The sequence below is a fragment of the Lipotes vexillifer genome, unplaced genomic scaffold, assembly GCF_000442215.2.
Source record: "Lipotes vexillifer unplaced genomic scaffold, Lipotes_vexillifer_v1.1 scaffold1285, whole genome shotgun sequence".
Lineage (NCBI taxonomy): Eukaryota > Metazoa > Chordata > Mammalia > Artiodactyla > Lipotidae > Lipotes > Lipotes vexillifer.
The window spans coordinates 636,100-662,804 of record NW_006796211.1 but is presented as its reverse complement, the minus strand read 5'-3'; the positions used below and the strand labels follow the sequence as shown (position 1 = coordinate 662,804).

The 26,705-nt window shown below is 44.8% G+C and overlaps 1 protein-coding gene across 1 annotated transcript in view; it reads left to right on the top strand.

Annotated features, from left to right (window-relative positions):
- The first annotated feature begins 1,778 nt into the window (after positions 1-1,778).
- TTLL11 (tubulin tyrosine ligase like 11) overlaps positions 1,779-26,705 on the top strand; it is a 252,601-nt gene continuing 227,674 nt past the window's right edge. The window contains 1 exon segment of the mRNA XM_007468377.1: positions 1,779-2,483. Coding sequence (XP_007468439.1) covers positions 1,779-2,483 — 705 coding nt within the window.

Genomic DNA, 26,705 nt, shown 5'->3' with positions numbered 1-26,705 from the left:
ACCTACTTTCTTTCTTTTTTTTTTTCAAATAAATTTATTTATTTATTTTATTTTTGGCTGCGTCGGGTTTTTGTTGCTGCACGCAGGCTTTCTCTAGTTGTGGCGAGTGGGGGCTACTCTTCGTTGAGCTGCGAGGGCTTCTCATTGCGGTGGCTTCTCTTGTTGCGGAGCACTGGCTCTAGGCGCACAGGCTTCAGTAGCTGTGGAGCACAGGCTCTGCAGCTGTGGCTCGCAGGCTCTAAACAGCAGGCTCAGTAGCTGTGGCGCACGGGCTTAGTTGCTCCACGGCATGTGGGATCTTCCCGCACCAGGGCTCAAACCCGTGTCCCCTGCATTGGCAGGCGGATTCTTAAGCACTGCGCCATCATGGAAGTTCCCCCACCTACTTTCTATCTAGCTGATTCTTACTCCATCTTGAAGACTCAGTTTATATTCCATCTCTTATATGAAGTTTTATCTAGCTTTATAATTTACAGTAAACCCTCCATTCGTGGAACTCCTCATTTTCCTGTTTACTCTTTGCCTCATTTGACACTTAACTGCATACTGCCTTGTGATTCCTCTCGTTTTCCTCTCTTGTATTATTATTTCATCTGCAGAGTGTGGCAGAGTTCACCAGTGTGGGTTGTCACAGCTACTGTCCTCAGTGTGGGGTGCTGTTCTATCCTCCCAACCCCATTCCCTGAAAGAACAAATATGGTTCCCTAAGGTGAAAAGGGAAAGCCCTCTCCTTGGGTTGGCTTTAAAAATATATGGCAACCCAAAAGAATAGAGAGCAGAGACTCAAATAGGTATTTGTGTACTCATGTTCATAGCAGCATCATTCACAATAGCCAACAGGTGGAAACAACCCAAATGTCCATTGTCAGATGAACGGATAAATGCAATGTGGTCCATTCACACCATGGAACGCTATTCTGTCCTACAAAGGAATGAAATTCTGATAATGCTACAACATGGATGAACCATGAAGGCATTAGGCTGAGTGAATAAGCTAGACACAAAGGGACAAATATTGTATGATTCCACTTCTATGAGGTAATTAATCCAATTCATATAGACAGAAAGGAGAACGGGTAGTTCACGGGCTGGGGGAGGGCGGACGGGAGTTAAGAGTTTAATGGGTACATAGTTTCAGTTTGAGAAGATGAAAAAGTTCAGGAGATGAATGGTGGTGATGGTTGCACAACAATGCTAATGTATTAACGCCATTGAAGGCTATACCTAAAAATGGTTAAAATGATACATTTTATGTTATGTGTATCTTACCATAATTTTTTAAATGACAACATGAAAAGGGTTGTTTAATGTCCTCAACTCAACCGCGAATCTGCAGGCTTCTCCACGGCCTCCCAATGCCATTGGGAGCTCCCTGAGGAACAGGGAAACGTGTCTCCCCTCTCAGTCTGGGGCTCTCCCAGGACCAGAAAGGATTTCTTCAAACGGGGAGCTAATCCTTGAGAGCTTGGACTTGTCATGTCCATCATCAGACTGAGGTGCTTCCTGATGGTGGAGTGGCCTAGAACGGGTGAGGCTGTGCCTCCTCCATCAGACCGGGAGTTATCCCAGTGAGTGTGTACGGGGTGGGGGAAAGTGGGCTTCGTGTTTGAAATTGTTGTCTCTCCGGCCCAGCCCCTGGGCTCAGGAGCCCCGCAAGCGCCCAACGGCTTTCTGCCCTCAAGCTCACCTCCAGCCTCTCCCCTCCAAGTTCCGCGGGCTCAGAACGCCGGCGGGTTCTCCGGCTGGGCGGGCAGAGGCCGCTTCCGCCCTCTTCCAAGATGGCCGCCTCCTCTGCGCCAGGCACGGTCACGTGAGCACCCTCGCCTATGAGGTCGCCGGGGCTGGGTCGGCGATTGTCCCTTCCCGGGCCCCGTCCCGAGTCGGCGACTGCCCCTGTCAACAGGAGCCTAAGAAATCATGGCAACTGGCTCGGGCTGGGAGCGCGTGGCAGCTGCGGCAGCGGCGGCAGTTTGGTCGCGGGCCGGGGCGGCGGAGCGGCGGCGGCGGCGGCGGCGGCGGCGGCAGCACTGGCGCTGGCACCGGCCCTGAGCACCATGCTGCGGGGCAGACCTGAGAGGGAGCTGGCGGCCTGGTGGGAGGCGGAGGCCGTGGCCGCGGCCAAAGAGCATGCGGCGAAGGAGCAGGTCCGCGTGGACCCGGGCGCAGCCGGGGAGCCGGAACTCAAGGCGGGGGAGGAGCAGCCCAAGGAGCCGGCCCCGGCGCAGCCCCACGCGGCCGAGGAGGGCGACGCCCGCGTCCCACCGCGGCCGCCGCCCACGCTGCCCATGTACCAGGCGAAGCCGGTGTCGGCGCAGGGCCTCTACCCGCACGGGAAGTCCAGGAGCAAGAGCCGTAGCTGCAAGCGGAGCTCGGACCGGTCCGAGGAGTACTGCTCTCCGCGGCCTGTCACCGTGGACAGCTCCAAGGCCAGGACCTCCCAGGACGCCCTGAAGATCAGCATTCGCCAGCTCAAGTGGAAGGAGGTGAGGCCCGGCCCGGCCGCGTGGGCACAGGGGGGTGGACTGGACGACCTCAGAGGAGACGGACGGCCCAGGCCAGGTCTGAGGGCCGAGCTCCTGCTGTGCGCCACGCTTGTCAGCCGCAAACTGCACATCCTTCAAAGCCTAGCCCCCAAGTCACTTCCTCAAGACGGCTCTAGACCCCTCCAGGTCAAGTTAGCCACTCCCTCCGCTAGCTCCCTTGCAGCTCCGTTCCAGCTCCATGGTCTCCAGGCATCAGCGCTGGCCTTCCCACATGGTAGATATTTGTTTATATGCCTGCCCCCTCCACCAGTTTTTGAGTCCCCAGAGGCCTGGATCCTCTCTCTGTCTTTCACTTCTTCCTTAAGTTATATTTGTTTAGCATTTACTGGGTGACCCTTGGGGCGGTTGAACCGTTTGTACTTTGGAGGCAGGCAGACTAGGGTCTCAGCACCCTGCCCCTTAGCTCTGTGACCTTGAGCAAGTTGCTTCACCTCTTCAGCCTATTTCCTTCTCTGTAAAGTGGGGCTAATGAAACCTATCTCATAGTTTTCTTAGTATTAGAAGACCCGCCGCTTATTGTAGTATAGCCCAAGTGCGCAATAAATGGTAACTAACCTTACCACCTACTCCTCTCTGTCTTCCACCATCACTATCACCATCACATCACCATTAGCATCATTGTCATCAGTGTAGGCACTGTGTTTTATGTTTCAAGGCTTGGCTTATAGCAGGTGTCAGGAAGTGGTGGGTGAAAGGGTGAATGAAGGAATGGGTTATTTGTCCCTGAACTCATTTTAGACCCGGTGGGGGCTGGGACGAAGCACCAGTGACACCCAGAGATATCTGTTGCAGTTGGCGGAGTGGATAAAGCCGTTTGACTTTATTTGCAGCACCTAAGGTTATTTAATGTGCTTTTGGGAGTGTCAGGATTGTGGTTTGGGGTAGTCGAATCTGGAGGCTTGGACCCAGATGGTCTGCTGATGGTACAGGATCTGTAGCAGGCAACACGAGGACGCAGGTCCTAAGCCCTGGGTCTTAGCTATGGTAGAAGTTCAGGAGTGGTTTAATGAAGTTGGAACGTGCAGAGAGATGGTCACAGAAAGGACTGATGAGGTCAGAGAGTTGATATAGCAGCAGAAGGGGTCGTGTGGTTTGGAGGGCAGTCAAGAATCAGGCAGGGCAGACTTCCAAGTAGGGAGGTGTTAGCCATTGGGAAGTCTGATTCAGGGTTCAGGGGAGGACTTTGATGCCTATGAAACCTGGAGAAAGTGAGGGAGGCTCCCAGTACTAGGTGTCTGGGTTTCGGGACAGGGTCCCAGGTCCAGACCAGAGATATGTGGACCAGAACAAGATAAACCTGGAGAGTCTGTCAGTACTATAGTCCTAATGAAGGGAGGATCCAGGAACTGAGACCAGGCCACAGAATTAAAGAAGCCTGATTGGCCCAAGCCTGTGCTTAGCTTAGCCCTGGGGAGGAGAGAGACGCAAAACTGGCCAGATCTCAAGTGATGGAGCCACATGGACTCAGAAATCAGCAATCACACATGCTGGGCCAACTTCCTTCACTCATTCCGTAAGTGTCCATAGTGTCCACTATGGATGCTGGGCCCTGCAAATCAAAGGTGCTCAAGATGTAACCCTTGCCTTCAAGGACCTCCAAGTTCAGTGGGAGGTAAGACACAAGTAAAGAAATCATTGCAGTAGTCACAGGGCCTTTGCTACTGCTTCTGGAAGTGCTCTTTTCCCAGCTATTGGCATGGCGTACTCTGTTACTTCAGATCTCTGATCAAATGCCACTTCCTTGGAGAGGCCTTCCCCCAAGATCCCTCCACTCATCTTTTTTTTTTTTTTTTTTTTTTTTTCATAGCACTGAACTCTAGTGACGTTATATTTTGTATTGTTTATTGTCTGTTTCCCTCAGTAGAACGTAAGCTCCACGAGGGCAGGGGCTTTTATTTTATTTACTGCCGTATCCTCAGGTGCTTGGCACATAGAGGTGCTGAATAAATATTTGTTGACTGGATGAACACCTTATGTGATGAGCGTTTCTCTCTCTGTGTAAAGGCATACATGCTGTAGGAGATAGAGGGGGGCCATGTCAGGGCCAGGTACTGGAGGAGAGAGCCCTGAGCTGAGTTCTGAGTGCTGAGAATGAGTTGGCATTATTTAGGGGTTGTCGACTTTGGCTCCCTGGCCGAGGGAGTGGGATGGACCAAGCAGAGGTGCATTTGGGGCTTCGCAGGTAGTTCAATAGGGCTGAGTCATAGAGTGGGGGGCAGAATGGTGAGAGAGGGGGCAGGAGGGGTGAGCAGGAGTCAGATCATGTGCTACACTGTGGAATGTGGATTTTTTTGGAAGCCTACATGAGCCACTACAGAATTTTAAGCATCTTCTGTTTATCTGCTGTGCTACTTTGGCAAGTGAGTTAAATTCTTTAGGCCTCAGTTTGCCTGTCTGTCAAATGGGATTGGGTCAGTGGTTCCCAGTCTCCTTACTGCTGTAGCCACATAATGGTAATGTGAGTCTATGTGTGGCCCTTGCACAGGTGAACCCGGTGGGGTGAGCAGTTTACAGGGCGCTACCTGTAACTGCCTCCTCCAGCCCCAATCCTGCCTGCTCTGTTCAGAAAGCATGTTGGCATGTAAGTGGAGATGCTCATTCTAGTATATTTTAAAACATAATTCACTCACAACAAGACTTTACTATTAGACATGTGATTATTTACATAGTCACGCTTCCCTATTCGTCTGTGAGGTCCCGAGGACAGGAGTGGTGTCTGACTTGTGTCCCTGATGCCCAGCAGATGGCGGATGATCCATAAATGAATGAATGAATGACTTGCAACAGAGCTCACATCTCGTCTTGACACCATAGAATGTGGAGTTTGAAAAGTGCCCGACTGGGTAAACTTTGAAGTTCCTTCCAGTTTTAAACAATGGTCATGGTATTCTTAGTACCTACCACAAAATTGGCTGCGTGACAAATAACATATATGTGAACTGGGTACTAACAAAATGTAAGCACAGCCTCCCTAGGCCTCAGTTTCCCCATCTGTTACAGGGGTGCTGTTGGAAAAGGTCACCTCTAACGCTCAGCACTGATATTCTAGGAGCAGGAAGTCTGCTGGGGGCTGGGTTGCAAGGAACTGAGCTGCAGTGTCCCTTGTATGTCATGCTGTGCTGTCACTGCAGGATTTGGGAGTCCCTAGCTGGCTGGCTTTGGCAGGGGTTGGGCAGTAGCCCGGGCAAGAAATAAGGTTATGAGCACCAACCAGTGTGAAAGCTCTGTGTCTCCTTTTGCGAGTGAGTGGTGAGGGGCTCCACCGTCGGGCTATTCAGCAGGGCAGCGCTGAGCCAGCATGGGAGTTCAGACGTTTGCTCAGCTACAGGGCACAATCTCCCTTCTTTCTCCACTTTTCTCTTTCTGCACACACTTAATGACAATAACAATAACAGTGATAATGAACAGCAGCTATGATGAAGCCTTCCACAGCTCTTCCCCCGTGCCAGGCACTCTTCTAAGTGCTTTACATATAGCTAAGTAGTTGATTCTCCCAACAACCAATAAAGTAAATGCCCTTTTGTCTCCATTTTACGCAGGAGGAAATCGAAGTACACAGAAGTTAACGTATTCAAGGTCCCACAGCTGGTAAGGGGCAGAGCTAGCATTTGAAACAGGTTTCCACTTGAAACCAGCCTCCCATTCTGTGCCCTTCCCACTGCTCCCTGCTGGCTGATACTGGCGGACCCTGGGTCAGGGGTGGCATAGACATGACAAGTCCCTCCTTGCCCTCCAGGGATAGACATGCATACAGACAATTGCAGTCCAGCCTGGGATTTGAGTGGGTAAATGGCATTCCATACAGAATAGGAGCAAAGGCAGGGAGATCCGGTTTTGTATGCAGGGTGGGGTGATGGTGGCTTAGAGAGCGTGTGGAGAGCAGAGAGAGATGAAGAAGGAGCCAGGTTGGAGGACGTCGAAGGCCGTGCTGAGAGGCTTGCACTTCTGGCTGAATATAATCTCAGATTCTTGCCATATATAGACCGAGCTTCCCTTGCCCACTCTGTCAGTCTCAAGGGGCCCACGCCAACTCTCTGAAATGATTCAGTTGTCAGTTGTAACTCCAGTCAGGTCTAATGCAATGGTGCCCACCATGCTAAATTTGTTTCTCAAAGGACAGTTCACAAATGTTAGCTCTGTAAACTTGTAGGTAAGACGAAAATTTATTCTAGAAGAGCAAAATCATGTTTATAGAGTCACCGTGAAGTTTCAACGTGAGAGGGATGGTTCCTGGCTCATAGTAGATGTTCAATAAATATTTACGGAATTGTATGGTCCTCTTCCAATCGTGTGAGCCTCTCTCCCCCTCTCCTTTATATTCTTTTTGCAGTTCTGACACCCTCATTAGAGAAAACCTTAGGGAAAAGACACCACGGAGGATAGATGCCACTGTTGTTGTGAGCTGCCCTCCTTGGAGATGTCGGTTGTGTATTTGTGCGCAGTGGTGCCATGGACACCAGCTAACGTGAACGAGGGCACTGAGAGATTTGATAGAGGGACCTTTGTTGATAATAGTTGGCATAAGCCCCATCCCAAGATCTATTACAGTGTGACCTCTTTGTTTGAGAGTGTCCAAATCAAGTGCTGTTTTCTGAAATGTATCCAGCCTTTCTTTAGAACATATATATATACTTATGCTATCATCCTATTTATAACTTGTACTATGTTAGTTACTGTTTATGAAATATCGTATTATGTGCTAGGCATCGTTCTAAGTGCTTTATACTCATTAAAGCTTGGGTAAAATGTTTATTATGGATTATTTTATTTAATCCTCACAGCAACCCTCTGAAGTGGATCCCCTTATCATTTCCAATTTACAGATGAGGAAACTGAGTTTTGAGAGGAGGTTAGTTCAGGGGTGAGCCCAAGTTCACACAGGTAACAAGTGGCCGAGCCATCCAGGGCCTGTGCTTGTAGCCAGTATGCAATTCTGTACTGTCTTCTTTGCTAATCCTTTGCTAAAATCCACCCTGCAAGGAGTTACTCTATTTTCATTATTCCCAGATAACAATTGAAGAAACTGAATTGGGCACAGCAAGTAAGTGGGAGGGTCAGGGTTCAGTCTGTCTTGTTCCCAAGCCCACTTTTCAGTATGTTTTATCATCCTCCACTTCTTAGCCCTCCAATTCCTCATCTGACTCATAACTCTGAAATGGCAGTGGTGTCACTTAGAACCAGGAGAGTGACATTGCAAACAGGACTTAAAGTAAAACACATTGAAACATATCCTGCCTGGCAGAGGGAGCATTTGGTGTCTGCACCTTGCAAATCCTATCTCATCGCTGCCCACAAGGGAGAAGAGATTCTGGTGCATTTGACTTGCCGAGTGGCCTTGCTCCTCTGCAGGATGTGAGCCTGCTGCATGAACTGCTGTGTCTCAGACTCTTTGTGGAAGAAGGCAGATTAGAAAATGAAGAATTGTGTAGTTTCACATTCCTCCCTTTCTCATTTTAATGATAGTCATCGCGAGATTTACTTTCCATGTTTTGAAAACAGCATTACCTTTAGGGACGGTTTATAGCCTACTGCATCAAATGTTCGCCTTCAGTAGACACGTTATTTTAACACCTAGTCCACTAGAATTTTTCCTTTGCAAGTTAAACTTGTCACACCATAAAAATCACAATTCACTGCCACTCTTATACATTATATATAATAGCTTCATGAATCCACACTAATGCCTTAGAGTCCTTTAAAAGACAGTAAATTCCAGGAGCTCATATTCGAGTTCTATAACTACTACAAATAAAAATATGGGTTTTTAAGCAGGTATTAAAATTGTTAGAGCAGTTTTCTGTGTTATATAAACATGCCCTTTGTTGTAAATAGCCTCGATTTTCTTAGCCTTCTGGATTCTGGTTTTGTATCAGCAGAAGTTGAATGCAAAAATTCAGTCATGCATTTTCTTTTTCTTTTAAATCTGTTCCTTGAAAAGAACATATTGTAAAAGTAATTGACCACTCTTTTAAGTGGCTTCTCTAGAGTGAGAGTATTGTGTTCTGGAGCTAGTGTGGACTTTGAATTCAGACAGATGAGTTAAAAATCCTTGCCACTAATTACTTGTGTGACCAAGCCAGTTGGGTACTGCATACAGAACCACTCTGAGCGTCGATTCTTCATCTGTATCGGTGGGCTAGTGATGCCTCTTGCAGAATTCTTGTGAGATTAAATGAGGGGATGTATGTAAATTGCCTTAACCCAATGCTTGGCACATTGTCTGTATTCAGTTAAGGTTACTTTTCCTTCTATTGGATAACTATAGACATTGGTTATTTGATCTATATATTTTTTTAAACTAGAAAACAACTAGTATAGAATTTCATCTGCATATATAGGTTACTGGTTAAATACACATGACCAGCTCATTTGAATCATTAACAAATACTTTGAGGCCTACTTTGTGCCAGGCTATATTTGGGTTCTCGGGATACAGCAGATAACAAAAGCACCCAGAGACCTCTGCAGGATAATGGAGAGTTAGAGTTACATTTTTTGCATGAATGTCAATGTGATGTAGTTTAGGTTTAAAATTTTTTAAATAACACTGATTTAAAGTTCTTTTCTTTTAAAATCAATTATACTTTTAAGGTTTCACGAGTTTAACTGAATTATTTTAAATTTATTTTATTTTTTAATTTATTTTTGGCTGCATCGGGTCTTCATTGCTGTGCGCGGGCTTTATCTCTAGTTGTGGCCAGCGGGGGCTACTCTTCGTGGCGGTGTGCGGGCTTCTCATTGCCGTGGCTTCTCTTGTTGTGGAGCATGGGCTCTAGGCACGTGAGCTTCAGTAGTTGTGGCACGTGGGCTCAGTAGTTGTGGCTCTTGGGCTGTAGAGCGGAGGCTCAGTAGTTGTGGCGCATGGGCTTAGTTGCTCCCTAGCATATGGGATCTTCCCGGACCAGGGATCGAACCTGTGTCCCCTGCATTGGCAGGTGGATTCTTAACCACTGTGCCACCAGGGAAGCCCCTTAATTGAATTTTTTAAAGCCTCTATTCTGGACCTGGTGCCTGTCTCATCATACTCTGTTATATTAACTATATATGTCACCATGGGAAACTTATTTTAGCTATTCAGGTGACATCAGTATTTAACTTTTGTGTTCATAAAACAAATAAGGAGGTTGTTGATGTGAATGTATCCGTTAGCTGTATAGACGAGAAGCAGATTCCCTGGGCTGACTCCTTACTTTCATCCCTAAGCAGCCCTCCCCACTTACCCTGGAAAGTCCACACCAGGCATGGGTTTGAATCTTGGCTCTGTGACTCTGGACAAGTTCCTTTACCTCTCTGAGCCAAAGGTGCCTCATCTCTAAGAATGAGCATAAAAACGTGGTAGGCTTGTGAGGATTAATTCTGAAAATCTTTGAAGTGCCCTGTGCTTTAAAGTAAGAATACCTGTTGGTTTGGCTTTCCCTCCGATGAATTTCTATGACATCTTAATTCAATTTTATAATAGAAAATTGATTGGTGTGAACAGGCAAATAACCTTGCTGTTGCTTTAATCAGTTTGGAGCCCCTCCTTCCCACATGGCTGCTCCTCCACAGCCCAGTCACTCCCTGAGATGCCGCCACAAAGGCTGTGGTTTTGTCAGAGAGAACGATGGTCTTGTTTCTCTCTTCCACATGGACTAACATCTCTCCTTCCGCATCACCTCAAATCGGGCCCTGCCTTAACAGCTGCCTCGGCTGCCATTTGTGTACATGTTTGTTTCTCTGGGTGTTTTGGATCCGTTATCTAGTAATTATTTTGTTTGTTTGTTTTTTGCGGTACGCGGGCCTCTCACTGTTGTGGCCTCTCCCTTGCAGAGCACGGGCTCCGGACTTGCAGGCTCAGTGGCCATGGCTCACGGGCCCAGCCGCTCCGTGGCACGTGGGATCTTCCCAGACCGGGGCACGAACCCGTGTCCCCTGCATAGGCAGGCAGACTCTCAACCACTGCGCCACCAGGGAAGCCCTTATTTAGTAGTTTTTATAAATGCTCCCTAAGTCCTGGCAGGCATTGCTGACAGCTCCTTCTGTTCCCCCATCTGCTTCTGTGTCATCTGAGTAAAACCTTCGCATCCTTATTGGAGCTGGAAGAATAGGGCGGTTTGTCTCGCGTGCTGTCATCCCTAAGTATAGTGTTACTTTTCAAAGAAGCCCTTCAGTCTCTCTGCCTAGAACTCTTACAAAGGCCAGTTTTCATATTTTGTTCGTTATGGTCACAGGGGGATTTTATTTGTGTCAGAACTGTGGTTATTGGAATTTTAAAAAGCAACAATGTAAAAATTTCTGGACATCTTAGATTATTTACATATACCTTTTGTTCAAATTCCAAAAACAGTATGTGCTTATGAAAATTTATACAATTCCCAAGTATGTAAAATAAAACCCCAAAGTCCCGCTGACCCCATTTCCTGCCCTTCCCCTCTCCCATTCTCATTCTTCTCTTAGGGTAACCCCAAGATTACAGTTTGGTATGTATCTTTCCAGATTTTTTTTTTCTTATTCCTATATGTATCAGGACCACTAAATTGTGCTGTAGTATCAAACAACCACAAACTGTCAGTGGCTTACTACAACAAAAGTTTCTTTCTTGCTCCCACCTAGGGGGTTGATGAGATTTGGCATGGGGGTGGGGCGAGAAAGGGCTCCCGCCATCTTGGTTATTCAGAGACCCAGGCTTCCAGCTCAGCACCTGCTTCAGTGAGTCACGGAGAGGAAGGGAACATGAAACATTCTGCACTGGCTTTTAAGCCTTCTACCCTGAGGTGATTCTGCTCACATTTCACTTGTCGAAGCAAGATACATAGCGTGGTGAACTTCAGAGGGGCTGGGGCATGCAGTCCTACCATGAGAGTGTAAAGAGGAGAATCAGAACATCCCGCTAATGACCACCAACTACACATCATATGTAGAGATACAAGAGATACATATATAGTATATAAATAGAAATAGAAACAATTTTCATTTTATTTTAAATCCTGACATTGTACAATATATATGGTATTTGGCAAGTTTTTCTTTAGCAATACCTCATGGACATCTTTCTCTGTTAGTACATACAGATTCATTTCATTTTAATAACAACCAGGGTCCATTCGATGGATGTACCACCATAAAATGTATTGACGGATGTGTTTCCATATTTTTTGTTTGCAGTTACAAAGAATGGTGCAGTAAACATCACTGTGTACAAATGCTTCTGTAGGATAAATTCCTAGGAATTGTTGGGTCAAAGGATACGTGTACTTTGTATTTTGATAGTTACTGTCAAGTTTGCGCCAGCAGTGTTTGAAAGTGCTCATCCACGCATATCCTTTCCAATGCTGTGTACTATTAATCTTCTAAATCTTTGCCAAACTGATAGGTAAAAATATGTGCTTTTAATTTACATTTTTGTAATTGTCATCAAGGTTTGGCTTATTTTTTTTTTTTTTTTTGTGGTACGCAGGCCTCTCACTGTTGTGGCCTCTCCCGTTGCGGAGCACAGGCTCCGGACACGCAGGCTCAGCGGCCGTGGCGGCCATGGCTCACAGGCCCAGCCGCTCCGTGGTATGCGGGATCCTCCCGGACCGGGGCACGAACCTGTGTCCCCTGCATAGGCAGGCAGGCGGACTCTCAACCACTGCGCCACCAGGGAAGCCCCTACGGGTTTGGCTTTTTGTATACGTTTTTTAGTCATTTGTACTGTTTCATCTGTGAAATGCCTAAATGTCTTTTTGTTCATTTATCTTTTGGGTTGTTTATGTTTACATTTTGTTTATGTTTTTCTTATTGGTTTGTAAATATTATGGGTAGTTACTTTCTGTCTCATTTGTGTTGTATATCTTTTCCCCCTGTTGATATTTAAACATCTAATAATCATTTGCCTTGCATGATCTACATTATTATAATTTAAAACATTTTTTTTCTTGCTACTTACTAAAAGCAATCTTTATTTATTATTGACTTAGCTTAAGAGGGCAGAAGAAACATGCAATTCTGACTTCAGGTAATATTAAACTCCTGGAGAATTAAGAGGCAGTGTGGAGGGCCTTAGAGTCTTACATTTCCAGGAACTAGATATTTTATGTGGAACTGTCACATATATTTATCTAAGTTGACTTTTACGTTGTGCAGTAAGCATGGTATACCTTATTATTTCTGTTTTACAGATGTCAGTGTGGTGTGGAGTTAGATTTGGGTATGAATCCCCACCACTATTTGTTCTGTCACATGGAGCATCGTGATACTTGTTTTGTACGCTTGGTGTCCCATTTTCATAACATATGTAACCTGTATTCCAAAGTCAGAATGCACTAAGTATGTGGTCTGTTTCAACTCTCCCACCATTCAAAGGTGTTAAGTGACACACAGCTCAGAACTCAAGGGTGGTGTCCTGGCTCTCAGGCCAGTTCTTGTTACAGTGGATCATACTGTTTCTCTAAGTAGAGCATGATTTCCTGGCCCTTAGAAATAAGACCACTGGAAATTAGTGTTTACTGAAGGCATTCAGTGCAGGACTGGGCTTTGAGCCTGGCCGTTAGTTTTATTTAAAACCACATTTATCACTTATGTAAATAATCCTTGGGGACTTCCCTGGTGGCGCAGTGGTTAAGAATCTGCGTGCCAGTGCAGGGGACACAGGTTCGATCCCTGGTCCAGGAAGATCCCACATGCCATGGAGCAACTAAGTCCGTGCGCCACAACTACTGAGCCTGCTCTCTAGAGCCCGTGAGCCACAACTACTGAGCCCGCGTGCCACAACTACTGAGCCCACGTGCCACAACTACTGAGCCTGCGCGCCTAGAGCCCGTGCTCCACAACAAGAGAAGCCACCGCAATGAGAAGCCGGCGCACGGCATAGAAGAGTAGTCCCTGTTCACCGCAACCACAGAAACCCCGCGTGCAGCAACGAAGACCCAACGCAGCCATAAATAAATAAATAAATAAACAAACACACCTATTAAAAAAATAATAATCCTTGTACATTGTTTAAAATATTAAAAATTTCCAAAAAATAGAAAAACCCATTTTTAATCCCACCACTGAGATGCAATGACTGTTTTTTTAAAGGTTTTAATATTTAATTAAAAACCCAGTTAAACAATGAAACGTTATTATTAGTAACTAAAAACAATTCAAACTCCTAAATATTTATAGTGCTTGTTTTGCAGTGGTGGGATTCTCTTTTTTTTTTTAATCGGTGTATTTTATTTTTAAGTTGAAGTATAGTTGATTTACAATATTAATTTCAGGTGTACATCATAGTGATTCAGTATTGCAATGACTATTTTTATTTTGAAGGATTTCATTTCAGTATTTCTTCTAGGCATACATTTTTATATTTTACAAAGCTGATATAATTTTGTTATGTTAACATTAATGCCTACATTATAATTTAAACATTTTTCACACTATACAAATTTTTCATAAATGTCATTTTAATTACTGCAATATATCTCAGTGAAATATTTTGCATTATTTATTTTCATATTATTAAATGTTTAGATTGATTCATCTATGAAAAAAATTTGTGGCTTACTTTTTTCCCTATATTTCACATTGATTTAAGACAACTTTCCAGAAATGAAATAATTAGGTTAAAGGGCATATACATTTTAGGGCTTTGGAATGTATTGCCAAATTGCTTTCCAAAAAAGTTGTAGCAGTTAATATGCAACAGTGTATGAGGGTTCCTGTAAGGGCTTGCTTTTTTTTTTTTTGTAAAGGAAGAAGCAAAACTGCCTTTATTCTGAGAAAACATGATCAATGATGAAAATCCAGCGGCATCTACCAAAGAGCTACCAGGATATAAGTGAGCTTACAAAGGCTGCAGGATGCAACACCTTTTACAGGCAGCTAACTCCTTCTAACTAAAGGCCTAAATGACTGTCCTAGCACTGTTTCTTCACTGATCTGAGACAAGGCCAGTAAGCCACAAAGCTCCTATTCGAGTGTTTCTCGGTTGCTTGCTCTTGTCATACAAACCCAGTTTTTAAAAAAATTTTACCGATGGGGAGGGGGAAGGGTGAGGTGCGATAGGGCGAGAGAGAGACACACGGACACACATACACCAACAAACGCAAGGTAGACAGCCAGTGGGAAGCAGCCGCACGGCACAGGGACACCAGCTCGGTTCCCTGTGGCTGCCCGGAGGGGTGGGATAGGGAGGGCGGGAGGGAGGGAGACAAAGAGGGAAGAGATATGGGAACATATGTATATGTACAACTGACTCACTTTGCTATAAAGCAGAAACCAACACACCACTGCAAAGCAACCACACCCCAACAAAGATGCCAAAAAAAAAAAAAATTTTTACCGAGGAGACCCAGTAGTGACAAGGATGTGAGAAAACAGCATTCCGGTGGGAGGGTACACTTTCTGTACAATTTGGAGAGCAATTTCACACACTGCAGCGTGAGAGCTTTACATATTTAACCAATTCCACCTCTTGTAGTCTATCTTAAGAAAACAATCATTCAGGCAAAGCTCTACATACAAGCATTCCACTGGATCATTACCTATATAATATGGCAAAAATTGAAAATAATTTATATTGTATCTTTTATGTACCCATTCAATAATGCTTTTGAAGAATTTTTAGCAAAAGGTTCATGTTAGATGAAAAATATGAGGAAAAATGCTAAACTTGCAAAATATTATCACTGTTACACACTTACTACATAAATACCACTATGAAACTAAGAAAATATTCCAAAATGTTGACAGTAGTTAATACTGAATGACACACAGGACCTATCCTCTTCCATTTCTTAAACTGTCTTCAGTTGCGCTATACTACTTGAATATCTGAATCACAGAATCTCCCCTCCAATTTAAGGACAGAGGCAAGAATATTTAAAGGTGCTGTAGTTGAAAATAAAGTCAGACATAGCATGGTAGCTCAGTTTTTGGTTTTTTTTTTTAGAAGAGGTTGGGGGTAGGAGTTTTATTAATTAATTAATTAATTTTTGCTTTGTTGGGTCTTCGTTTCTGTGCCAGGGCATTCTCTAGTTGTGGCAAGCGGGGGCCACTCTTCATCGCGGTGCGCGGGCCTCTCACTATCGCGGCCTCTCTTGTTGCGTAGCACAGGCTCCAGACGTGCAGGCTCAGTAGTTGTGGCTCACGGGCCCAGTTGCTCCGCGGCATGTGGGATCTTCCCAGACCGTGGCTGGAACCCGTGTCCCCTGCATTAGCAGGCAGATTCTCAACCACTGTGCCACCAGGGAAGCCCCATAGCTCAGTTTTATTTTCAGTAGTTAAGAAACATTTAAGCACCAAACAAAGCAAGTGAACCCTCAGCACCCAAGGGCCAGTACAGGCAAAAGATGAGGCTCCCATAATAAAGTGGCAACTACTACAGAAATCACTGCCCTAGGAGGGATGCACTGTCTAGGAAGGGACACAAGTTTAGACCTTAATCCCCTTCTCTAGCCCTGGCTTAGCGTGCAACAGGGGGCCCAAAGCGCTGCATGGTCCGTATCACCAGAGAAAGCTGGTCAAGAAAGTTGACGATGGAAATTTGGAGGAGGTGGGAATCTTCAGCTCTCCAGTGGACCGCCAGGACGCTGCCGCTTACTGTGAGCTCCTTCCCAACAGCCCCATGGTGCAGTTCGGCGTCTGGGGCCAGGGACCCACGGGCGATCTCCGCCTCCAAGGTGGACGGGAAAGGCACACTTAGGGTGAATACGTGTGGCCGGCTTCCCGGCCTTCTGGCTGTGGACGCGGGGTGTCCTCCCGGCCCCGGAGAGTGCTGTGGCAGCGCGGCACACAGAGCTCTGTCGTTTGCAGCGGCAGCAGCATCCCCGCTGCGAGGGCCGCCCCGGCCACTCCTGCCCCCGCTGACCCCCTGGCTGTCCAGGCCTTCAGCGCCGCCCGCCATCCTGCCTGCGTCTGCGTCCGCCTCTGCCGCCTGCATGGCTGCAGCGCGCTCCGCCTCCGACTCTGTCTTCTGGCCGCTGGTCTCCCCATCTCCGCTCTAAGGGCTTGCTTTTGAAGAATATAATGGCAAATATTGGGGAAGAGAGTGAAATAAATGAGTCTTCTCTCTGTCTTTACCAAATCTAATTCTAATAATCAGTGCCTAGCTCAGAGCAGCGCATTTTGACATGGCTATTTTGGTGTAGTCATTACATCTAAATTGAAATAGCCATATCACAATGTAAGCCACTTTTGAATTTTCAAATAATGTATTCAGTGGACATGTTTGAGTTTCTCCCCATCATCGACCCTCTCCCTGCATCTGATTCCTTACCCCATCCCTGTTCTTCTATAGATGAGCTAAGACTTAAGCATTTTATGTACAGTTGAGCAAAGAAACTGCTGGAAGTCTCAAAAGGTTATTTCTTAGGTTTTGTCAGAAATATCTCGTATGAAAAAAGGATACATTAAGAGCTGTGTTCAAATGTCAGATGCCATCGTTAGCCAATAGGGAAGTGAATATCAAAACCACACTGAAATACCACTTTGTACCCACTAGGATGTCTATAATAAAAAAGACAGATAATCTAAGAGTTGGTGAGAATGTGGAGATATTGGAACCTTCATACTGGTGGGAAAGTAAAATGGTGCAGCCATTTGAAAAACAGTTTGGCAGTTCCTCAAAATGCTAAACACAGAATTACCCCATGCCAGCAATTCACTCCTAGTTATACACCCAAGAGAACTGAAAACATAGGTCTACACAAAAACTTGTACACTAATGTTTATAGCATCATTATTCACAATAGACAAAAAGTGGGAACAACCAAAGACCTATCAGCTGAAGGATAAATAAAATGTGGAATATCCATACAGTGGAATAGTATTTGGCCATAAAAAGGAATGAAATACTGGTACATGCTACAACATGGATGAGCCTTAGAAGTGTGTTATGTGAAAGAAGCCAGGCACAAAAGACCATATATTATGTGATTCCATTTATATGAACTGTTGAGAATAGGAAAATCTATAAAGACACAAAGTATATTAGTGGCTGCCTAGAGCTGGGGGTGAGGGAGGCTTTTGATGGGAGAAGTGGGGAGTGACTGTTAGTTAGGATTTCTTTTTGGGGTGATGAAAATATCCTTAAATCAATTGTGGTGATGGTTGCCCAGCTCTGTGACTATACTAAAGAATGTTGAATTGTACAATTTAAATGGGTGAATTGTATGGTCTGTGAATTATACTTTAATAAATCTGTTGAAAAAATGCCATATGCTTATCCAGTTCTCATCATTGAACAATACTTATCTCCTGGGTAGTAACTGGAAATATGTTTCAGGGACTTAAATCAATCAAGTGCCCCTGTTAATTCTGCATGTTAATTCTGTGTTGCCAGATTGCCTGTCAGTGGTACATGGGCTCCTTGGACACCTGTGTCTAACAGAATCTTGCCCTGGTGGCATAAAGTAGTGGCAGCTGTAACAGCACTCCAAACTTTCATCATAAGAGGGAGTTTTTTCTTTTTTGGGAGGGGGTGGAAATTCAAACATTTGCCTGAAGAATAAAGTTAGGGCTCATTGTGGAGGCTCCATATGAAGCCTTCCAGTGATGCAATGTAGCATGGCAGTTGAAAGTATGGGCTTTGGAGCCACACAGATATGGTTTTGAAACAACACTCTGTATAACACTGGGAAAATTTTACTCTGATCCTCAGTTTCTTTATCTGTAGAATAGGCATAATACAGTCACACCTCATGGAGTTGTTTGTTGCCAGAATTAAAAGATATAATCATGTAAAGTACTTAGCCTATAAATACCTGGTACGGTTGAATATTTTTAAATTAACATTTGGCCCTAAGCTTCTCTAGACTCACTTCACATATTCCATGCCTTGAACTTTATCTACTGTCAACACCGCACTGTGTGTGGTTATCTTGAACCTTCGTGCTGTGCCATTCCTCATTACCTTTGTTCCTATTTTTCCTTCTCCTTACTTAGGATGTCCCCTTCCATTCTTTGGCTAACCCTTACACATTCTTCAAGTCTCAATTTGATTAGTTTTTCCAAAGAAGCAACTTTTGGCTTATTGATCCATCTCCATTGTATCTTTGTTTTCTCTTTCATGGCTTTCTGCTCTTTATTTCTTTTCTTCAACTTTTTGTTTGTTTGTTTGTTTTTGGTACGCGGGCCTCTCACTGTTGTGGCCTCTCCGGTTGTGGAGCACAGGCTCCGGACGCACAGGCTCAGTGGCCATGGCTCATGGGCCCAGCCGCTCCGCGGCATGTGGGATCTTCCTGGACCAGGGCACAAACCCGTGTCCCCTGCATCGGCAGGCGGACTCTCAACCACTGCGCCACCAGAAAAGCCCCTCTTCAACTTTTTAAGGTTTATTCTGTTCTTTTTGTGACATTAGGTTGGATGCTTAGCCTATCATCTTTTCTAACAAAAGCATTCAAGACTACAAACTTGTCTCTAGATACTGCTTTAGCTGCACCCACAAGTTTTACTATGTAGCATTTAAAAAGTCACCTTTTCTACATATTTTAAATTTTCATGAAAATTTTTTCTTTGACCCATGGGTTATTTGAACTGTGGCTTTTTAGAGTTTCTAAACATATGAGGTTATTTCTACTTATTTTATTATTAATTTCTAACTTAACTGCAGTGTGGTTAAAGGATGTTCTTCCTTTTTTAATTCTTTCCTCCCTTCCTCATGCCCTCCATCTTCACTTTGTTTTCCTTTTTTTTTTTTTTTTGCTTTATAGCCTAATACATGGTCATGTTCTATGTGTGCTTGAAAAAAGTGTGTATTCTCTAGTTACTGAATGCAATATTTTACATATGTACATTAGATTAACTTGTGGATTGCACTCCACCAATTTTGTAGTCCTAATATTTTTGTCTGATCTATTCATTACTTGAAGAGATATATTTACATTTCCCTGTATGATTATGGATTTCATATCATTTTACATTGAGTTTTTTCTTTTTCCATTTCACCCTGTACTAGTCTGGAAGTTATACATTCTGTTTTTATTCTTCTACTGGTTATCTTAAAAAATGTAATATGTATATAATTTTGCAAAGTCTAAAGCTAGTATCTTCACTCTCCTCTTAACAAGACAAGGATCTTAGGATGCTTTCATTGTGGTTGCATCCCTTCTGACTTATGTGCTTTTGTTGTCCAATATTTTACTTCTATCTTAGTTTATCCTGTTTTTTTAACTTCACAAATTAGACCTTATTTTTATTTTACATAGTCTCGGTGTATTTTAGGTTTACCCACATGTTTACCATTTTCTTTGTTCATTATTCTATTTTACAACTCAGACCTTCCGTCTGAGATCATTTTCATTCTCCTGGAGTAATCTTTTAGAAGTTCCTTTAGTAAGGGACTATTTGTAGTAGGCTATCAGTTTTTATTTGTCCAAAATTACCTTCATTTTGCTCTCACTCTTGAGAGAGAGTGTTGCTGCACATACATTGCTAAGTTGATAGTTTTATGATCTCAGCCCTTTGAAGATATGCCACTGTTGGCTCACTTCCATTTTTGCTGTTGAGAAGTCAGCTCTCAGTCTGCTTTTTTCTTCTGCTCGTAAAGTGTCTTCTTTCTGGCTGCCTCTAAAATCCTTTCTTTGTCTTAGATGTCTTCAGTGTCATTATGACTCCCTAGGTGAGGATTTCTTTTTATTTATTCTGCTTGGGATTTGTTGAGATTCTTGTCTCTGAGGTTTGTTATCTTTTATTAATTCTGGAAAATTCTCATCTATTTTCTCTTTCAGTATTATCGGTCACCCAGTCTTTCTCTTCTCTCTTCCTGGAGTAATGAGTTAGGTGTTTGTTGGACCTTTTTTTTGATAGTGAGCTTGTGTTCCCTGCAACTTTAATCTCTGATAATTCTTTGAGATTTGGGCTTAAAGTGAGGATTTTCATCTTTTGCAGATGCTTCAGAGGGCTCTACTACCCCAGAACACTTAAAACTAAAGTTTAAGTCTTAGGCTTTTTAGGTCATTGGCGTAGCTGAATTCTGACTCCAGGCTTGCGTCAAGAAGGTGTTATGACGGTGCTCTGAGGGAGGAGACTCCTCTCCTTCTCTTTCCCCTTCCTGAGCCACAGCCAAGACAAAGCAGATTTTCTTCTAGTTCACCCTGTGAGGATATGGGTTTGCAGATGGTCTGGCTGGATATGGGAGTTTCCAATGTGATGCTTGCCTTGCCGGCAGACATTCAGGGGCCAGACCACATGCAGAGGTTAGACCATTACCTGTGTACACGGAAAAAGATGATTACCCTTACCTTTTAAAAAGTTCACCCCAGCTGCCCTACAGAGAATAGATTAGAGTTCCAGTGGGGAGGCAGAGGCAAGTTTGGATGCTATTGTAGACCCCAGGGGAGAGACGGTGCTGCCTGGGACAGCATGGTGCTGGGTGGGGAAGGTTATTGATTAAGATGGTCTGTCTCTTCCCCTAAACTAAAAGGTATTCAGAGTGGCAGGGAGCTTGTCTTATTCATCTTTGAGTCCTTCATGCCTGGCACAGAGAAGGCATTCAGCAGATGTTAATTGAATTGAACTGTGTAAATCAGTAATGGTTCTAGCGTTGTTTTTTTTGTGACTGTTTTCTTTAAAGGGAAATGACATAAAGGCATTCCAGGCAGTGAACTCATCCTATCTCTGGCATTGCGAAGCTCAAGCCAGAAATAGAGAGCCAGCTGTTTGTCAGCCCCTGCAAGCCTTAGGTTTTGGCCAGGTTTACTTTCCACGATAGCATAGCTTTCTTTAGCCTCTGCACTTGTTCCTTTCTTACGGAATCTCAGATTCTATTTGAAACTACCTACATAAAGCCTTACCATCTTACTGGGCTTTTTCTCTAGGCAGGTTGCAAAGATGTCCCTCTAATGGTATGTTATAACTGTGAAACCTTCTGACTCCTAAGACATTCTTTTTGGGAAAAAGTGTTCTGTGTCTAAGGAACAAATAGAGAGGCAAATGGTCCCTGCTGGGTGACAGTTTAATAAGCTTCAGCTGGCCGCTTAGGACTGTTCTAAGAGTGTGTGCATTACTGTTCCATTAGAATGTGTAGAAGTATTTCCAGAAAGTACAGTGAAATAAAGCATATACACATATGATTTTACATTCTGAGGCCTTGAAGATCCTCATTTAAACAAATACATGTTGCATGTTTCCTGAGCCCCAAGCCCCATGCAAGGCATTGGCAATAAAGACACAATCAGACACCGTCCCCGTGCTTGAACCAGGATCACTCCTGGCTCTTACTGTCCTTTTGTGTGAGTTAGAAAAAGGTGCCCCCTCCTCAAGGAAAAAGACATTAAATTAGTCAATATATTATTTCCATTTCAACGACAAATTTGTTACAGCAAATGGATTATTAAGGACAAATGAATATTAGTTATTACATAATATTTACATGGTATACTAATGACGTACTTACTGACTTAAACTTAGAATTCAGAAATATTCTGGCACAGTAGACAAACATGAGATGATTGAACTGCAATGTGAAACTTCAGATTTAGCTAGTGCACTACTACCAATGAAGGATTTTTTTAAAAGTTGAAAGTAGGGAATTGCCTGGTGGTCCAGTGATTAGGACTCCACGCTTCCACTGCAGGAGGCCTGGGTTCCATCCCTCGTCGGGGAACTAAGATCCTGCATGTGGTGCGGTGTGGCCAAAAAAAAAAAAAATTAAACAGTTGAAAGTAGTCACCAATTATACTTCAGATGGAAAAGTAGATCTTATTTAGAAATACAGTCTATTTTAGATTTTATTAGATCAGCAAAGTCTTTTGATAATCTGGTTTGTCAAAGGGGAACAATATATATTGTCCTGTTAAAATGAGACACTTGACTACCACAGGCCAGAAAATTCTCATCATAAATATAAAATGGCCCAAACAAAATCATCTGATGATGTTTATTTACCAAACCAGGATATTTCTGAATTCCTGGTTTAAATCAACAAGTACTTTCATTACAATAATATGTAAATATTATAACTAATATTTGTTATCATGAATAATACATTTGTTGTAGAGTAAAATATATAAATATGAAAAGTATTCCAGATATTAAAGATGCCTGCATGTGCACGGCATCACTGCATCCTTGTGAATGACTTAAAAGCCACACGTGGTGGCCTTGGGAGGCCCAGTCTTGGGGGTGCAGAGATAGCTGACGATTCCAACGTGCAATGCCAATAGTTCTATTAGAAGTGTGCATGGAGTGTGCTGGGGGCCAGAGGGAAGCAGGCCAACCGGGAGGTATGGCAAATGGCGGTGCATGTGAGAGGCACTCAGGTGAGTATTCCTGCTGCATCCTGGAGAAGTGAGATAGCTGAGTTCCAGATTGGTGAGGTGTTTCTATTTTTAGATGGACTGTGTTGATCTCTCCTCCTGCCGACGTCTTCTGTCTTCAGGTCTCTGCTCTCACAGCATGAGTCAGCTTTATTTTATGGCTTGTTAACTTTTCTTTCTTTCCTACCAGATTTCAGATTCAGCTCAAGGGCCATATCCGTCTTGTTTATTATTGGTCCCTGACACTCCAGTGCACAATGCCTGGAATACTATATAATAAGCTTCTGACAGATACTGGCTGAGATGATTCTTTCATTCATTCCTCGAACATTTCCTGAACGCTTATCTTGTGCCGTGGACTCCGCTGAGGGATTTAAACAGTTGTGTGTGTGTGTGCACGCACGTACTCCTTCCAAGGCAAAGAGACAGAGGCCCAGGGGGAAGCCGAAGGCTGTCTTCACCAAAGCACTGGGGAGAGGTCTGTGGGCTACTCACATCTTCAGAGCCTGGGTACCACGCTGCTCTTTAATAGAGGCCTCATTGCTTGATGGGCCATTAAGTAACCAATGATATATTTCAACCTCACTGAGGAGGAAGACGCAGAGTAAAATCAAATTCAGACCACGTTGAGATAAAAGAGTAAAGAGGCAGTTCACATGCCTGGCTCTCCTCTTAAGGACAAAGGGAAGGGGACGAACATCATCCAGGGTCCGCCTGGGGCCAGGCACCAGTTAGAAGCTTCCGCATTGGTTTTCTTGCTTAGTGCCTGTGGCAGCCCCACGTAGAGACGGTGCCGTGCCTTTTGTAGGGGAGGACCTGGAGTGCCGGGGACGTCGGCCACTTGTAGGTGGCGCTGGAATCTCAGCCCTGGTCTGACCTCACTATGCCCGCTCCTCCCATTGCACCTGCCTCGCCGGGCAGGCTTCTCTCCACCAGACAAGCCATGATTCACTTTTGTGCAAAGGACGAATGGTGTGGAGGTCAGCAGCCTGGGCCCGTGTAGACCTGCCCTGCCTGAAGGCGGGAGCTCATCTGTTTGCCCCCGGCCCTGGCAGATGTGGCCGGGGGAGGCTGGCGGGTTCTTGCTGCCCTGAGCAGGGTGTTGCTGCCCTTTGCACCACCCTCCCACTGCTCTCCCTTTTGTCCGTCCTTCCCTCTCCTCTGCTTGTCTGGCCCTCCCGGAAGATAGATTTGAATCCATCCCGAGACCTTTGCTGATTAGTAATGAGCAAGTTGACGGAAACTTCCTTGTGATCCCTCCTCAGGGTGTCACATTTAAATGGATGATGGCATCCTGTGCAAGAGACGAAGGGCTGAGGTGCCTCTGGAGGGATGATGGGCCTCGGGGTCGATGTTCTCGCGTTCATAATCCCCACTCACATCCCGGCAGAGCCTTTAAGGCCCTTGTTCTCTCCCTCTGCTACCCCGTGACCTCGCCCTGGCCAGGCCTTCTCCCCGCATCCCATGCCCAGTCCATCCCAACAGCCCCAGTCAGTTTGATGCCATCACCCTTTGCTCTCACTGATCTCTTGGCCTGGAATAGCTTTTGTCCCCCCCACTCCCTGCTGGCTGGACGTGGAGCCCCACTTCAATGTCCAATCAATTGTGAGCTCCACCGTGAGGCCTCACCCTCCCTGCAGAAGCAGCTGCTGCTTCTTCTGTGTCCTCAGAGCCCTTGGAATGTCCCTCTGTACAGATTGATTTTCATGGGGGGGGGTAACGATTTGTTTATGGATGCTGAACCCTGAGCAGTTTGAGGACAGAGATAGTCGGGGGGGGGGTGTGTGTGTGGCGGGGGGGCGGTTCTCTAGAGCCCAGCCTGGAAGATCATGAGTGTGCCAGCCTTGGCCTCAGCTGCAGAGGGGCAGAGAGACAGAGTACGTGAGGGAGTGAGTCCAGTCCTATGTCTGTCTTGTTTCTGTCCTTCTGTCTCTTGCCAGGAAAATCTGCTTTTATCTGGAGGTCATGCTGCCAGGCCTTCTCTGGGGTTGTCCTGTAGGGGGCTTTTGCCCTACAGGACAATCCTCTGCCACCCTCTACCCACCCTTCCCATCGCCAGCCTCCCCTGTCTTCTGTCCCGACACCAGTGAACACTTGTCATGTGCCCTTTGCTTTGCAGTGTCTCTGGCTTTGACTCAAATACTCGGGGGGTCTCCCCACTGCATAGACAGGGACTGTCCTAGTCATTGCTGGATCCCCAGCCCCTAGATCAGCGCCTGACACTTGTAGCTGCTCAGTGATGGCTACACCGTGCTCTCAAAACCCAAAGCACTTGGCTTGTTCTCGGTCTTGGTTTTCTTTATTCACTGTGTGTTTTTGTTAGACCAGGCTAAATTGTTGTAACAAGCAGACCCAAATACGTAGGGCCTCAACAGAATGGCAGCCTATTTCTCGCCCTTGTAACACCTGGGTAGTTATTCAGTTTGGTGGGGTGGCATTTGGAGACTCAGGATTCTCCATCCTGTGGCCCTGCCACCCTGTGGGGTCTGTGCATCAACAGCCAGGTTCCAGGAGAGGAAAAAGCGAGGGGGAGCACACATGTCACTTCTGCTCACATCCCAGTGGATGGAACTGGGGCACGTGTCACACTTAACTGTCAGAGGAAACCAGAGTTGGACAGTCATGGTAAAAACAGATTTTCTTGGAGAACTATTGCAATTAGGGAAAAGAGGCTTCAGTATGCAACTAGGCTCCATTCCAAATACAGTCAGGACAAGTGGGGATTGGTAGCCAAGGAATTTGATTAGATATTGAGGGAGATCAGATATCAGGGGTGGGGCATTCTTGCTAAACTCCCTTTAGCAGGATTCTTGCTAAAACTGCGATGCAGTGATGAACACGGAAGCCCAAAGGTGGAGGCCTAGTTGGGAAGAGGGTTCAGAGGAGGCTGATGGAAGTTCGGTCAAGGAGAGTCTTTGTTGCTGCCAGGAGACTAGCGTTGTGTTCAGGAAGGAGAGGAACTGGATTTTGGTGAACTTCCCGCAGTGTCTGCCACAGCGCTGTGTAGAAAAAGGATATGGAGTTTGTCAAAACTCCTGGTTCAAAACCAGGTCTGCTCTTTGCTAGCTGTGAGGGTCTGGATGAGTTACTTAACCCGTCCAAACTTTGAGCCTCAGTCTCCTCAGCTGAATAATGGGGGAGAGTAACCCTACCTTAGAGAATGATTGAGAGAGAATGTAAGGAAAGCCCCAGTGGTACATAAAAGGTGTCCAATCCATTGTGACTGTTACAACTCTGTTCGTTATTACCATGTATCTCAATTTTATTGATTGACTAAAAATTTAATAATATGCACATGGCAAAAAAATCTGCATAGTATGAAAGTATAAACACAGAAAAATATGTCTTTCACTCATCCCACCTTCATTTCCCTTCCTCAGAAACAACCACCATTAGCAGTTTCTTGATATGTTTCCAGAGATTTGCAAACACAAGCATATGTGTACAAACAGCCTTTTTTATTTACCTAATGCTTTCATATGATACACTCTATTCTATACCTTTTATTTAACAAAATAACTTAGCTATTGCTTCATATCAGTATATATAGATTTACTGCATTTTTTTTTTTTTTTTTTATGGCTGCATAACATTCTGTAGTAGGAGTGACCCATCATTTACGTAAGTTCGTGCCACACTGACACTCATTTAGCTGTTTAGGGGGCTGTTGCCACCATATCCTGGTATATATCAATATGTCTTTGTGCCTTTGTGTGAGAACAGTAGGATGAAAATCTAGGATTCGTACGTTGCATTTAATTCTCTTCAAAAATAAGATTTAAAATTTGGAAGGTTTTTCACTTGGGTAACTATTGTGGAAAGAAAGATTAGGAATTAGAGACCTCGCTTGTCATGAGAAGGTGAGATAAAATACATTGTTCCTTTATTTTTAAAACCTTTACTAATACAGACCCCTGGTCCCTTCCCGTGGTGCCTTGGATTCCAGATTTTGCAGCAGGAA